The sequence below is a fragment of the Pristis pectinata genome, chromosome 7, assembly GCF_009764475.1.
Source record: "Pristis pectinata isolate sPriPec2 chromosome 7, sPriPec2.1.pri, whole genome shotgun sequence".
NCBI classification, from domain to species: Eukaryota; Metazoa; Chordata; class Chondrichthyes; order Rhinopristiformes; family Pristidae; genus Pristis; species Pristis pectinata.
In genome coordinates this window covers 2,630,187-2,647,069 of record NC_067411.1, presented here as the reverse complement: position 1 = coordinate 2,647,069, position 16,883 = coordinate 2,630,187, and the positions used below count along the sequence as shown (strand labels likewise).

The following is a 16,883-nucleotide window of genomic DNA, read 5'->3' as shown; positions in this document are numbered from 1 at the left end:
GCCCTCCCTCGGTGTGACTTGTGTGGGGGTGGGGGGGAAGAGGTGGGGGGAGGGGGGGGACAGACTGACCCCTCCCTCGTTGGGCCTTGTGTGGGGTGGGGGGGGGGACCGATTCACTGACCCCTCCACTGTGACCGGATCACTGACCCCTCCCTGGGACCGGATCACTGACCCCTCCCTGGGACCAGATCACTGACCCTCCCACAGGACCCAACCACTGACCAATGACAGGATCCCAGACCTGCTCCTTAGAGCAGATCACATGCCCCTAGGAGACCAGAAGCTTCTCCCAAGCCAATGTGGCCAGCACGGGTCATGGGGACCTCGGTGTCCCTGCCAGTTGTGGGATGATAAGTACAGGGAGGACCGTTTCTGAAGCAGGATGTCCCAGAGCTCACAGACTACACCACCTTCTGTGTGTGGACCTTGTCCACAGTGATTGTTCCCTCACAGCGGGCAAAGTACACACTGATCCAGGACATATGTGTGGGCACTGTTCACAGAAAATGCTGGAAACACCCAGCAGATCAGTCAGCATCTGTGGCGGGAGAAACCATTAACATTTCAGGTCAACAATCCTACACCAGGGCTGGGTATAGTTTGAGACAGACAGATTGTGTGGGGAGGTGGAGGGGGGAACAAGTGGGGGTCTGTGCAAGGCTGAGAGGTCAGACAGACACAATCACTTCCAGCACCCGGTCACAGCAGGCTCAAACAGAAATCACAAAATTCCGTGTTGATTGCCCAAAGGCTGCAACATGCCCAGTCGGAAGGTGAGGTGCAGCTCCTCCAGCTGAGGTTGGAGCAGAAGGAGATGAGGTCAGAGTGGGAATGGGACAGAGAATTAAAGCCACAGGCATCTGGGTATCCTTGTAGTCTGAAGGGATGAAAGTGGGTGATGAGCAGACAGAGTTTACTGACTGCATGGAGTATTGTGCACGGTTTTAGAAACAGAAACATAGAAAACCTACAGCACAATTCAGGCCCTTCAGCCCACAAAGCCGTGCCGAACATGTCCCTACCCTAGAAATTACTAGGCTTACCCATAGCCCTCTATTTTTCTCAGCTCCATGTACCTATCCAACAGTCTCTTAAAAGACCTTATCATATCCGCCTCCACCACCGTTGCCGGCAGCCCATTCCACACACCACTCTCTGAGTAAAAAACTTACCCCTGACATCTCCCCTATACCTACTCCCCAGCACCTTAAACCTGTGTCCTCTTGTGGCAACCATTTCAGCTCTGGGGAAAAGCCTCTGACTATCTACCCAATCAATGCCTCTCATCATCTTATACACCTCTATCAGGTCCCCCCTCATCCTCCGTCACTCCAAGGAGAAAAGGCTGAGTTCCCTCAACCTGCTTTCATAAGGCATGCTCTCCAATCCAGGCAGCATCCTTGTAAATCTCCTCTGCACCCTCTCTATGGCTTCCACATCCTACCTGTACTGAGACGACCAGAACTGAGCACAATATGCCAAGTGGGGTCTGACCAGGGACCTATATAGCTGCAGCAATACCTCTCGGCTCCTAAATTCAATTCCCCGATTGATGAAGGACAATACGCCATATGCCTTCTTAACCACAGAGTCAACCTGCGTAGCCGCTTTGAGCGTCCTATGGACCCGGACCCCAAGATCCCTCTGATCCTCCACACTGCCAAGAGTCCTACCATTAATACTATACTCTGCCATCATATTTGACCTACCAAAATGAACCACTTCACACTTATCTGGGTTGGACTGCATCTGCCACTTCTCAGCCCAACTTTGCATCCTATCTATGTCCCTCTGTAAACTCTGACAGCCCTCCACACTATCCATAACACCTCCAACCTTTGTGTCATCCACAAACTTACTAACCCATCCCTCCACTCCCTCATCCAGGTCATTTATAAAAATCACAAAGAGTAAGGGTCCTAGGATAGATCCCTGAGGTACACCACTGGTCACCGACCTCCATGCAGAATACGACCCTTCAACAACCACTCTTTGCCTTCTGTGAGCCAGCCAGTTCTGGATCCACATTGCAATGTCCCCTTGGATCCCATGCCACCCTGCTATAGGAAAGATGCCATTAAGCTGGAAAGAGTGCAGAGGAGATTTACGAGGATGTTGCTGGGACTCGAGGGACTGAGTTATGGAGAGAGGTGAGCAGGTTGGGACTTTATTCCCTGGAGCGTAGGAGAATGAGGGGTGATCTTATAGAGGTGTATAAAATCATGAGGGGCAGAGATAGGGTGAATGCACTCAGTTTTTTTCCCAGGGTTGGGGAATCAAGAACTAGAGGGCACAGGTTTACACTAAGAGGGGAGAGATTTAATAGGAACCTGAGGGGCAACTTTTTCCACACAGGGGGCGGTCAGTATACGGAACGAGCTGCCAGAGTAAGTGGTTGAGGCAGGTACATTAACAACATTTAAGAGGCATTTGTGCAGGTATAGGGATAGGAAAGGTTTAGAGGGATATGGGCCAAACGTGGGACTACTTGAGATGGGAATCTTGGCTGGCATGGATCAGTTGGGCCAAAGGGTCTGTTTCCGTGCTGTATGACTCCGTGTGTCTCCATATCGTGCACTGCATGTTCTTGAACCAGAATCTGCCAATTGATGATGAAACTGTTTCTTTAGGTTGGGAGTGTACAGAGGGGACTCCAGCGCTGTGGTCGAGAGAGAGAGGGAAATGGGAAAGTGGCTGAGCAGAGTGATCTCAGTTGGTTGGGAGATGGAATGTGGATCGCTAGAGGGGACTCACGACCAACAACGCTGCAGGATTTTTTGGGAGGGGTGGTAGTCCCTCGGAGTATGACATTACAAGACATTGAGGGTTGCTGGATCTGCACAGAGATTGATATGAGTTCATCCAGTCAAAGCAACAATCGACTATCAAACAAAGACAAGCCATAAATAGTGAAGCTTAAGGAGACACAGGGGCCACACACACATCACTGAAGTGGAATGCTTGCTTTGTATCCAGTGGGACTGTGGAGGAGGGAGAGTCTCAGAGCTGTAGGCAGTCCTGGTGTTACTCAGGAGAGAGAGAGAAAAAGACCATGTGTGTGAGGGAGAGAGAGAGAGAGAGAGGGAATAAAAGAGAGCGCATGAGAGAGAGCAGAGTGCATATGAGAGAGGGAAAGGATGGGGAGAGGGAGAGAGGGGATAGAGTGAGAATGTCTTTCAGCAGGTGGGGAGTCAGGAAGAGGGGCTACACCCTGTAACCCACAGACTGGCCAGCTGGGAGAAGTTGGGACCTCTTTCAGAGGGCAGTTGTGGCTCCAGCTGAGCAGCGCTGGTTCAAGGGGTTCCCTGCTGGACTGCTGACTCCATTCCCTCCCCACAGGGTGTCAGTGACAGTATCTAACATATTCTTGACATGAAGACCACAGCAGCCAGCCTGATCCTCAACGGCAGTGGGGGTCTCTCTGCCCATGTAATGGCCTCTCAGTTCTCAGGGAAGGGATGCACACAATGAGGTTCTGGCTACAAACCCACACAATCCAGGGGACAGACCCTGGCTCCTGGCATGGTGAGGCAGGGGTCTATGTGAGCCACTTCAGTACTGTTCCACAGGTGGGGTGGTCCCGACCTATCAGCCAGAGCTCTTGGGGATTGAGGACCTTGCACGATTACAACAGGTACATGGACAGGAAAGGTTTGGAGGGATATGGGTCAAACACTGGATAATGGGACTCTGTCAGATAGCTGACTGGCATGGACAAGACAGCTCAGAGGACCTGTTTCCATGCTGTATGCCTCTACAATCAATAGATTTCTGGATGTTAATTGGATGAAAGGATGTGGGGATGAGGCAAGAAAATGGTGTTGAGGTTGTTTGTCCATGATCTTGATGGAGGAGCAGGTTGGAGGGACTGAACGAGCCTTTCCTGCTCCTAATTCTTATGGTCTTGAGGACCTGTCGCCTGGTCTCCCTCCTCAGCACAGATACACGATCTCTGGACAGGCCACACTCACCCGCCCACACTGCGCTGACCCACATGATTCACCCTCACCAGTCCCACACAGTCCCGGGCTGGTCCACTCGGACCAATGGAAATCACATCGGGGGTCTTGTTCATCGTTTTCTGAGGGTGCTCCCTCAGTCGTCTCTGCCTCCCTCGATCACAAGATGGACCACAAATACCTTCCCGCCTGTGTGTGTGTGTGTGTGTGTGTGTGTGTGTTCAGACTGGGACCACAATGTGAAGCCCATGCCCAACTTCTATATGGTGCTGTAGTGTGTGGTGAAGCTAAAGGGTGTTTGACTGCTTCACGTCAGGGGTGCCCTGTGACTGGCCTGTGCTCTGGAGGGAGCTTTGAGTTACAGGGAAAGATTGAACAGGTTAGGACTTTATTCCTTGGAGCACAGAAGAATGAGGGGAGATTTGATAGAGGTTTACAAAACTATGAGGGGTATAGACAGAGTTAATGCGAGTAGGCTCTTTCCACCTTGATTAGGAGAGATAAGTACGAGAGGACATGGCTTTAGGGTGAAAGGTTTAGGGGGAACATTAGGGGGAACTTCTTCACTCAGAGAGTGGTGGGAGTGTGGAACGAGCTGCCATCTGATGTGGTAAATGCGGGCTCACTCTTAAGTTTTAAGAATAAATTGGATAGATACATGGACGGGAGAGGTCTGGAGGGTTATGGACTGGGTGCAGGTCAATGGGTCTAGCAGAATAAAGTTTCAGCACAGACTAGAAGGGCTGAATGGCCTGTTTTCTTTGCTGTAGTGTTCTATGGTGGCTGATGGATTCGGCTCAGAGCAGGCAGGCATGGAGATCACCCTCTCGGAGTACACTGATGTCACTCTCCGCATTGTGTTGACTTGCAGATGATATGTAAATGCAGCACACTGAAGGTCTGGTAAATGCGGGGAACTGACCATCTTACCAGGGGGTATTGAAGAAAGCAGATGATGTAAATGGTGGGAGATATACAGCTCTGAGACGCAGTCGACTCAGGGGTCCTAATGCATGCTCACAAATGCATGTGTACAATGAGTCGTCAGCTTTTACAGGGGGAATTGAACACACAGACAGGGAGATCATGCTTCAGTTATATCGGACATTGGAGTTCTGCAGGTGCAATTCGGAACAACAAACAAACCACTGGAGGAACTCAGAGGGTCGGGCAGCATCTGTGGAGGGAAATGGACAGTCAACGTTTTGTGTCGAGACCCTTCATCTGGTACTAGTCTCCTCATTTAAGGAAGGGAGTTGGAAGTAGTTGAGAGGTTTACTGGACTGACAACTGGAATGGGCAGATTACCCAATGAGGAAAGGTTAGAAGCGCAAGAGGGGACTTGGTAAGATCCTGAGGTGTCTTAACAGGGTGGATGTGAAGAGGATACAAAAGAAATAAACTGCTGGGGGAACTCAGAGGGTCGGGCGGCATCTGTGGAGGGAAACGGACAGTTGATGTTTTGGGTCAAAATCCTTCATCTCGACTGAAAGAGGAGAGATAGTATAAAGGGGTGAGGGGAAGTGGTGGGGCAGGAGCTGGCAGGTGATGGGTGGATCCAGGTGAGGAGGGGTGAGAGGGAGAGTGGGAAGAGCAACAGAGGACTGCAGATGGTGATCACAAGACAAGGGAGCAGAAGCAGGCCATTCGGCCCATCGAGTCTGCTCCAAGGAAAAGGGAAAAAGAAATGGGGTGGGAAAAAAAACTATTCTAATCCCATTTTCCAGCCTTATCCCCATATCCCTTGATACCCTGACTATTTAGATATCTGTCTATCTCCTCCTTGAACGCCCCCACTGCTCTGGCCTCCACTGCTGTGCGTGGCAAGGAGTTCCACAATTTCACCACCCTCTGGGTAAAGAAATTTCTCCTCATCTCTGTCTTGAAACTGTACCCTCTAATTCTAAGATTGTGCCCTCTGGTCCTGGACTCACCCACCAAGGGAAACAGCCTAGCCGCATCTACTCTATCCTTTCCTGTCAACATTTTAAATGTCGCTACGAGGTCCCTTCTCATCCTTCTGTACTCCAGTGAGTACAGTCCAAGAGCCGACAAACGCTGATAGGAGGGGAAGGTGGAGCATGGAATGGAGGAGGGTGGGGAGGGCAGAGGGGAACAGTGAGAGGAGGGGTCCCAGTGGGAGGGGAAAGAGACAGGGTGATGGGTCCTGGGGAGGTGTTGCACCTCCTCTCTCTGGGAGTCTTCCTCACCTGCACTCACGTGAGGAGGGTGCTTCCTTGTGTGAAAGGATCTCGAACTGGGGGCCATGGGTTTAAAATGGAGAGGCCGCCCACTAAAGCAGATGAGTTGATTATTTCTTTGAAGCTCGTGCACCTTAGGAACTCTTTCACAAAGGGCAGTGGAACTTTTGAATGTCTTCAAGGCACAGTTAGACACAAGCTGGGGAAAGTTACCGGGCACAGATCAGTCTCGGTCATTGAGTGACAGAGGCAGTTTGAGGGGCCGAGTGGTCTACTCCCACCACATTCATACGTTTATGGTCTTTTCCACTGCATTCTCGGCAAGGCCCAATTGGTAGAAAGGTTCTGGCAGGTCTGTGGCACCTCCTCTCCCTGACCTCCACCCAGGAAACACCACCAACAAACAAGCAAGTGTTGCAGACGTCACCAGCTGGCTGGGGTGCTGGACAGGACTGTTCTGGTCAAACGCTGGGCTCTCACTGCGGTTCTGGGTCTCCTGATTCAGGGTGCTCCAATACTGGTGTGCGATCGTTCCCAGTGTTAACCCTACACCCCTACATTCAATGATTTATAGATGTTAATTGGATCAAGGGATGTGGGGATGAGGCAGGACAATGGTGTTGAGGTTGATCATCCATGTTCTTGATGAATGGAGGAGCAGGTTTGAGGGACTGAACAAGCTTTTCCTGATCCTAATTCTTATGGTCTTGGAAAACCATAGAAACTACCAAGACTGCAAAAGATTGCAGAGTTGTGGACACAGCCCAGTCTGACACGGAAACCAGCCTCCCCTCCATGGACTCTGTCTACACTTCTCGCTGTCTCGGTAAAGCAGCCAACATAATCAAAGACCCCGCCCACCCCGGTCATTCTCTCTTCTCCCCTCTCCAGTCGGGCAGAAGGTACAAAAGCCTGAAAGCACGTACCACCAGGCTCAAGGACAGCTTCTACCCCACTGTTATAAGACTATTGAACAGACCTCTCATACGCTGAAGATGAACTCTTGATCTCCTAGTCTAGCTGGTCTGCCCTTGCACCTTATTGTCTACCTGCACCGCACTCTCTCTGTAACTGTAACACTATATTCTGCATTCTGCTTCTCTTTTTACTACCTCAATGTACTCGTGTACAGAATGATCTTTCGGGACGGCACGCAAACAAAAGCTTTTCACTGTATCTCGATACGTGACAATAATAAACCAATACCAATTCCAACTGGCATCTGGTCTCCCTCCTCAGCACAGATACACAATCTCTGGACAGGCCACACTCACCTGCTCACTCTGCAGTGACCCACATGATTCACCCTCACCAGTCCCACACACTCCCGGGCTGGTCCACTCAGACCAATGGAAATCACATCGGAGGTCTCGTTCATCGTTTTCTGAGGGTGCTCCCACAGTCCCCTCTGCCTCCCTCGATCACAAGATGGACCACAAATACCTTCCCGCCTCTGTGTGTGTGTGTGTGTGTGTGTGTGTGTGTGTGTGTGTGTGTGTGTGTTCAGGTTGGGACTAGAGTTATCCTTGCAGAGATACCCATACAAAGAGCAGCCACCCAGGTGGTGTGCAGTAGCAATGTATTTTTTCCACAGGGTTGGGGGGGGGAGGTACTGCACCCACGATGTTAGGCAGCTCATCTTTCTGCACCAGTTGCCCGCCTTTTACAGGGACCTCGTCAGACTCTGCAAAATGGTCACTCCAGTTGCTGGTGGGACAGACTCTGGTTGCAAGAGCACCCGACAAGTGGAGAGTCACAGAGCAATACAGCACAGATACAGGCCCTTTGGCCCAACCAGTCCATGCTGACCACGGTGCCCACTCAGCTAGTCCCAATTTCCTGCGTTCGGCCCATATCCCTCCAAGCCCCGTCCCTCCATGTACCTATCCAAGTGCTGCCTAAATGACACTGTTGTACCTGCCTCACCCACTTCCTCTGGCAGCTCGTTCCATCCTCTGTGAGAAAAAGTTGCCCCTCAGGTCCCTTTTAAATCTTTCCCCTCTCACCCTAAACCTCTGCCACCCTAGTTTTGGACTCCCCTACCCTGGGGAAAAGACTGTTACCGTCCACCTTATCTATGCCTCTCATAATTTTAAACACCTCTATAAAGTCACCCCTCATTCTCCTACGCTCCAGCGTTGGCCAGGCTGGAATAAAGACCCAGCCTGGCCAACCTCTCCCTGTAACTCAGGTCCTCTAGTCCTGGCAACATCCTCGTAAATCTTCACTGCGCTCTTCCCGGTGTAACCACTGAGAGACCTGGCAGTGGAGCACGACAGATGACACCAAGGCTGGTGGTCAAACTCTCCCTAAGTCCCATCATTGTGGGGACGGAGGCGGCTCAGGAATGCCCAAACATTCTGACTGGGCTGATCCCCACTTGACTGGAATCACTACCGGATAACAGCCCAAAATCCTCTTGACAATTGTAAAACAAATACGGCAGATGCTGAAAATCTGAAACAAGAACAGAAACGCTGGAAGAACTTCGCCAGTCAGGCAGCATCTGCATAAAGAGAGCAACCTCACTCCCAACCCACCCCACCCACAGATACCCTTGGGCCATTTCTGACATCCTCTCTGGAACTCCCTGTCTCCATCTCAGGAGACAATCTATCCACCAACATTTACTGTAAACCCACTGATTCCCACAGCTATCTCAACTGCACCTCCTCCCACCCTGTCTCTTGTAGGACACCATCACTTCTCCCAGTTTCTCTGTCTTGGCTGCAAGTTCTCGAGATGACACCTTCCATTCCAGGACTTCTGAGATGTCCTCCTTTTTCAGGAAGCATGGCTTTGCCCCTGCTGTGGCTGAGTGAGCCCTCACCCTCACCCGCTCTCACAGACAGAGTGAGACCCTCTGTGGAAGGAGAAACCAGTTAACTCTTCCTCAGAACTGGGGGCAGAGTGGAGGGGTTACAGGTTAACAGAAGGACTGTGGGGAGGAGTGGGCTGTAAGACAAAAGACGATGGAGATAGGTTCAGATGGGTCAGGTGAGAAGGAGCACGAGTTCTGACCGTCAGGGAGGCATGTCACAGAAACCAGGTGAGGAAGGGACGTGGGCACGATAACGGGAAATGACACCAGAGCAGTTTACCTGAAGCTGGACAATTCAATGTTCATTCCAGAAGGTTGTAACTGCCCAACAGAAGGTAAGATGTTCTTCTGGTTTACACTGGAACTCACAAGGGCAGTGAAGAAGGCTGAGACAGGTCGCAATGGGAGTGGGACTGAGAATTCGCATGGCATGCTACGTAAAAGCTCCCAAAAACTGTGGAAAACTGAAGACAGAGAGTAAATGAGACACTCAAATAGGTAATTATTCACTGTGCTGCAGTGAACGTAATGGGACTGAAATGTGATGGAGTGCAGGACCTGATGACCAGCATCCAGATGGCAATGGAAATAGTCTATCTTCCAAAGTTCCATCGATTCTAGAACGGCTCTCACGGACTGGAGGTGTCAACTATAACCCCACTATTTCAACAGAGGAGGGAGAGGGAAGATGGAACCATAGGTCAGTTAGTTTGCCATCAGTAGTTAGGAAAATGTTTAAATCTGTTTTCAAGGAAGTGGTGTCAGACACTTGGGCTGGAATTTGACTGGCAGACTCCACATGGAGTTATGAAAGGGAAGTCATGGTTGGCAAACCCATCAGAATTTAGATGAGGGAGGTGATCCTTGGAATTCTGTACCTAGAGAGCTGTGGTGAATCAGTCGCTGAGGATATTCGGGACAGAGGTGGATAGATTGTACATGTTCAGACAATCAGAGATATAGGATTACTGCAACAGAGCATCACTGAGGCAAAAGGTCAGCCACGTTCTGATCAAATGGAGCAGCACTCAAGGGGCTGAATGGCCTTCCCTGGCTCCTATCTCTTACATTCGTACAACGGCTTCACAGAAGGACTGACATCTGGATTATATCACAGCTTGGTACGGCAACTGCTCTGCCCAGGACCGCAAGAAGCTGCAGAGAGTTGTGGACACAGCCCAGCGCATCACGGACACCAGTCTCCCCTCCTTGTCTTTACCTCTTGCTGCCTTGGTGTAGCAGCCAGCATAATCAAAGACCCCACCCACCCAGGTCATTCTCTCTTCTCTCTTCTTCCATCGCGTAGAAGATACAGGAGTCTGAGGGCACGTACCATCAGACTTAAGGACAGCTTCTATCCCACTGTGATAAGACTATTGAACGGTTCCCTTATACAATGAGATGGACTATGACCTCACGATCTACCTTGTTGTGACCTTGCACCTTATTGCACTGCACTTTCTCTGTAGCTGTGACACTTTACTCTGTACTGTTATTGTTTTTACCTGTACTACATCAATGCATTCTGTACTGACTCAATGTAACTGCACTGTGTAATGAATTGACCTGTACGATCGGTTTGTAAGACAAGTTTTTCACTGTACCTCGGTACAAGTGACAATAATAAACCAGTACCAATACGTCCTCCAGGTCCACCAATGCAGTGCTTTATTGTGCATGAGCTGCAGGTCACCACTCTCGCTCTATGCTGGTCAAGGTCCCTGGGAGAATGCATGTGAGCTTCAGCCTCCCTGAGGAAGCCACTCCCCACAAACAGCAGCAAAACAAATTCTGGGCTTCACTCTCCGTCTGAATACGTCCGACCTTGACGGAAATTCCCAGCCGGCCTGATGGAGACTGATCACACCGGATGCTGGGAATGGGGCAAGTTGAACAGACCAGCAAAGGGTCCACTAACAGTGTTTTCCCATCACCAAAGCAAAGGCAGTCGGAGGGACGTGGACCTCAAGCAGCAGGCTGTCACAGCAGATCCATGGGCGTGTATCCGAGGGTGTCGGGTCCCTCACCACCTGGAGCCCCGTCACCTGAGCAATTGCTAACAGACGGGGTGTCCGGTCCCTGCTCCTCGCCGCTGCTACTACCGAGCCTGGATGAAGGCGCGAGCCTGCAGGCTAGCCTCCGCCCCGCTCCCTGGAGCCGCCACGAAGACAGGGCTGCTGGTCTGGAGCGGCTGCCTGTCACGCTCGGCTATGGCGGCGCACGCCTCCACCAGCTCGTCGCTCTCGAAGTCGTAGTCAGGCAGGTCGCCGGCAGGGGCCTGCCTCCGCTCGCTGGCCTGGCTCAGCTGCTGCTGCCTCCTCCGCAGCTCCACCGCCCAGCCCAGGTCCTCCTCCCACAGCGAGCTCTCGGCCGGGAACGTGTGCACTGCCCGCTGGAAGCTCCTCAGCGCCTGCCGGACACGGGGAAAAAGCGGGAGTGAGACTGGGCCAAGGGGAAGGGGGCCGGTGTAGGAACTTTGGGTCTCCCCTCAGCCTCCGCCGCTCCAGAGAAAACAACCCATTTGTCCAACCTCTCCTTATAGCACACACCCTCTAATCCAGGCAGCATCCTGGTGAACCCCTTCTGCACCCTCTCCGAAGCCTCCACATCCTCCCTGTATCGGGGCGACCAGAACTGCACACAGTGCTCCAAGTGTGCCTGACCAGAGTTTTATACAGCTGCAACGTGACTTCCTGACTCTCATACTCAACGCCCCGAACGATGAAGGCAAGTGTGCCATCTGCCTTCTTTACCACTTTACCTACCTATGCAGTCACTTTCAAGGAGCTATGGACTTGGACCCTAAGATCCCTCAGTACATCAACACTGTTAAGGGCCCTGCATATCCCTCAATTTCTCTAATATGTAGAAACATCTCTGTTCTGAATGCACTTGTGACTGATCCTCCACACCTTCTATGGTAGAGAATCCAGATGAAGAAAGTTCTTATCTCAGTCCTAGACAGCCCCTGGTCCCAGACTCCACAGCCAGGGGAAACATGCATCTGTAACCTGTCCAGCCTTGTGAGAATTTTGTTATCTGTTAGTGAGATCTCTTATTCTTCTAACCTCCAGGTTTATGGTCTTGGTCTACCCAATCTCTCTTCATCCCTGGATCCAGGCTGGTGAACCTCTGCTGCAGTCCCTCTATCACAAGTACTTCCTATGAAACGTCGACTGTCCATTTCCCTCCACAGATGCTGCTCGACCCGCTGAGTTCCTCCAGCAGATTGTGTGTTGCTCCAGATTCCAGCACTTACAGTATCTTATGTCTGCAAGTACATCCCATCTTAGGTAGGGAGACCAAATCTGTACACAATACTCCAGGAGCAGTCTCACCAAGTTTCTACTTAATTGCACAAAGACATCATTTTATTCCTTTGTTCAAGTCCGCTCATAAGAAGACTAACGTACCATTTCCCCTTCTCACTGCCTGCTGCACCTGAATCTTGGCCTTCAGTGACATGTCTACAAGGACACCCAGCTCCCTTTCTACATCAACACTACCCGATCTCGCACCATTTAACAATTATTCCATACTGTGGGGCTCCACAGTCAGTGGGAACACATAGGTAGACCAACAGCAGCAAGACGTAAAAATAACCGGGTTGTAGCAGTGGGTGATTTTAACTTTCCCAACAGTGTCTGGGATTGCCCTAGTGTAAGAGGGTAAGAGGTCCAGCTGGGGTGGAATTTAATCTACAACACACACACACCGTGCAACACCGCTCTACGGCACACACACACCATGCCACACTGCTCCACGATATACACAGTACAACACCGCTCCATGTCACACACACACCGTGCCACACTGCTCCACGACACACAGTATAACACCGCTCCATGTCACACACACATCATGCAACACTGCTCCATGTCACACACACTGTACAACACCGCTCCATGACACACACTGTACAACACCGGTCCACGACACACACACTGTACAACACCGCTCCACGACACACACACCATGCAACACTGCTCCATGTCACACACACCGTACAACACCGCTCCACGTCACACACACACCATGCAACACCGCTCCATGTCACACACACCATGCAACACCGCTCCACGTCACACACACACCGTGCAACACCACTCCATGTCACACACACACCGTGCAACACTGCTCCATGTCACACACACTGTACAACACCGCTCCACGTCACACACACACCGTGCAACACCGCTCCATGTCACACACACCGTGCAACACCGCTCCATGTCACACACACCGTGCAACACCGCTCCACATCACACACACACCGTGCAACACCGCTCCACATCACACACTGTGCAACACTGCTCCACGACACACACACCATACAACACCGCTCCATGACACACACACTGTACAACACCGCTCCACAACACACACACCATGCTCCACGACACACACACACACACCATGCAACACTGCTCCATGACATACACACTGTACAACACCGCTCCATGACACACACACCATTCTCCACGTCACACACACACACCATGCAACACCGCTCCATGACATACACACTGTACAACACCGCTCCACGACACACACACCATTCTCCACGTCACACACATACACACACACACACACTGCCCGGCATAGGAGATTTAAACAGAATCAGGAGAAGAATGTTTTCCCCCGGAGGGTGTTCGGGTTGTGGAACACACTGCCTGAGGGGTGGTGGAGGCATAGACTCACAACGTTTAGGAAGTTAAATTGCCAAGGTATAGAAGACTATGGACAAAGTGCTGATAAATGGGACAAATGTAGATGGGTTGGCATGGACGATGGGCCGAAGGGCCTGTTTGTGTGCTGTATCTCTATCTACAGTTAATGGAAATCTGTTAACACTCTTCTAAACATGAGAATTATAAGGCCTATGTAGCTCCACATCTGAGGGCTTGTCATGTTTATACAGGACAGCTGTGTGTCTGCGCTTGAAACTACAATACAATGCCAGAGTATGATTCTGCCAGCTTCAGTGATCAAATAATGACAGATAATCAAACACACATTTTTCAACTGCATCAGTTATGTACTTTGTTGAGGCCACACCCTTTGCCGGAATAATTGCAGAGTCATTAAATAACAAATGACGCACACAAGGAAAGCAATAGAATTAAGACCCCTGCTGCTAATCTCAGGAGTCTGATCACAGCTTGGTGGCAGGTCAAGTAGGGTAGAATGGTTCAGGGCAGCACTGTTACATCCATAAAACACGTCGTGGCTTCCTGCTTCAAAGCCAAGAGCAACCACTCTTCCCAGGGGAAACAGAAGCTGCAGAGAGTAGTGGACTCTGCCCATTACATCATGGGCACATCCCTCCCCACCATCGGTAGTATCTACATGAGGCGCTGCCTCAAGAAGGCAACATCCACCAACAAAGGCGCCCATGATCCAGGCCGCGCCATCTTCTCGCAGCTACCATTGGGCAGGAGGTACAGAAGCCTGAAGTCCCACACCACCAGGTTCAGGAACAGCTACTTCCTTTCAACCATTCGGTTCTTGAACCAACCGGCACAACCCTGATCACTACAGCATAGCAACACTGGGACCACTTTGATCACTTTGCACTACAATAGGCTTTGTTTTTTTTTGTTCTAATTGTGTTCTTTCCTGTAAAAATTGTGTACAACTTGTGTTAAATTTATGTTTTTCTTGTGAATGCTGGTTATCTGAAGCTATGTGCCTGTGATGCTGCTGTAAGTTTCTCATTGCACCTGTGCACACATGGACCTGTGCATCTGACAATAAACGACTTTGACTGCAGATGCTGGAACCTGGAGCAACACACAATCTGCTGGAAGAACTCAGCGGGTCAGGCAGCATCTGTGGAGGGAAGAGGACAATCAATGTTTTTGGGTCGAATCCAGTCCAGATGAAGGGTCTCAACCTGAAATGTCAACTGCCCATTTCCCTCCACAGATACTGCCTGACCCACTGAGTTCCTCCAGTGGTTTGTGTGCTGTACTTCTTTCAATTCAGTGCTCACACTGAGGTGTCTTGTGCACCGAGGGCACTCAGTGTCTGTGGGACACTTACGTTCGGTCCGTGTAGGCGAGGCTGAGCTGTCACTTTCACTCTCCATCCCACTCCCACTATGGCTCTGATGCTGTTACAAAGCAAGGTAGAATGATTCAATGACAGTGCACAGGAGTGCCTTCCATCGCAAAATGGTGTTTAGTGACCTGGGGATTATCCAGAGAATATCATGTGCCTGCTCCAAAACTTTCTGCTAGCAGTTCTAACAACATTATTCAGCAGCCTGAATTACTTCAGATACCTGACGGAGGAGAAATGCTTCAGTGAACACTCTGTCCCTGTTAAACACATTAACAGTGAGCCCTGGGATTCTGACAGAATCCAGACAAGTTGGACATCGATTCTTCCTGTGAGAGAGAACACTTCCTATCTCCACATACCGACACATCCTTGCAGACATATTCGCAATCACATATGTGTCTGAAGGCACAGCCCCACACACACACACACACACACACACACGTGTTACACTGGATAAAAACAATACAGGTCAGACGGCATTGTTGGAGACAGAAATACAGCTAACATCTCAGGTCGAAGACTATTTAGCAGCATAGAGTTATACAGCACGGAAACAGGCCATTCAATCCACCATGTCTATGCTGACCAGTGAGCACCCATCCATATTAGTCCCACTTCCCAGCAGTTGATCCGTGGCCCGCTATACCTGGGTGATCCAAGTGCTGGTCTAGACACTTCTTAAATGCTGTCAGCAATTCTGCTTCCACCACTCCCTCAGGCAGTGTGTTCCAGGTACTCACCACTCTGGGTGAGGAAGGTCCCCCTCAGATCCCCTCTAACTCTCCTCGCCCTCACCCTGAATCTGTGTCCTCTAGTTTTATCTACTGCTGGAGGTTAGAAGTTCAACAAGTTTGAAATTGCAGGGTGGAGAGAGAATGAAGGGTTGGTCCATGATAGAGTGGACAACGAGCGGTGGTGTGCTAGCTGAGGGAGGGTGCTGGAGGCTGCGTAACACAGGGTAGGGCTGGGAGAGGTGTGAGTGGGGGACGTGAAAGTTATGGGGGGTGGGGGGGGGAAGGGAAATGTGAGGGAGAAGGTGGGAAAGACTGGTTATCTGAAGCTGTTCGATTCAGTGTTAAGCTTTGAAAGTACAAATGTGGCCATGCAGAAGAAGAGGTGCCGTTACTCTCGGCTTCTTTGAAACAGTGCATTGAAACTTGCGTTGTTTTCTCTGGAGCCTCGGAGGCTGAGGGGAGACCTGACAGTGGTTTACAAAATGGTGAGATAGGGTAGACAGTCAGAGTCCTTTTCCCCAGGATGGAAATGTCAAATACTAGAGGACATGCATTTAAGGTGAGAGGGGCAAAGTTTAAAGGAGATGTGCGGGGCAAGTTCTTTATATCTACAGAGGGTGGCGGCTGCCTGGGGGGAGGCAGTGGAAGCAGATGCAATAAAAATGTTTAAGAGACATTTCTACAGACTCATGAACAGGCAGGGAATGGAGGTACACAGACCATGTGCAGGCAGACATGCAGTTTAATTCGGCACCATGGTTAGCACAGAAATGGTGGGCTGAAGGGCCTGTTCCTGTGCTGAACTGTCTCTGGTCTTAAGTGCAAGAATCCACAGACAGAGAGATGAAAGCATGAGTAAACGGTGAATTAAAGTAACAGCTGGGGGAAAGTTGACAGTCACCCCTGCAGACTGAGCAGAGGAGCTCTGCAGAGTGGTCGCCCGGCCAGCAGCTGGTTTCCCTGGTGCAGGGGTGACCATGCTGCGGACACCAGACCGGGTGAAGTGCATGTTTATCGCTGCTTCAGTTGGGAAGGCCATTGCTGGATCCGAAGGAGGAACCCTGGCTGCTGTTCCCCACCCCGGGGACCTCCAGCACGAGAG

At 50.8% G+C, this 16,883-nt stretch overlaps 1 protein-coding gene across 4 annotated transcripts in view; it reads right to left on the bottom strand.

The window, feature by feature from the left end:
- Positions 1-10,626: 10,626 nt before the first annotated feature.
- Positions 10,627-16,883, bottom strand: part of ttc33 (tetratricopeptide repeat domain 33) — a 57,985-nt gene continuing 51,728 nt past the window's right edge. For all 4 annotated transcript variants that reach the window (XM_052020494.1, XM_052020493.1, XM_052020496.1 and 1 more), the window contains exon 5: positions 10,627-11,391. In XM_052020494.1, the coding sequence (XP_051876454.1) occupies positions 11,080-11,391 (312 nt within the window). In that variant the 3' untranslated portion in view covers positions 10,627-11,079. The remainder of the gene's footprint in view (positions 11,392-16,883) is intronic.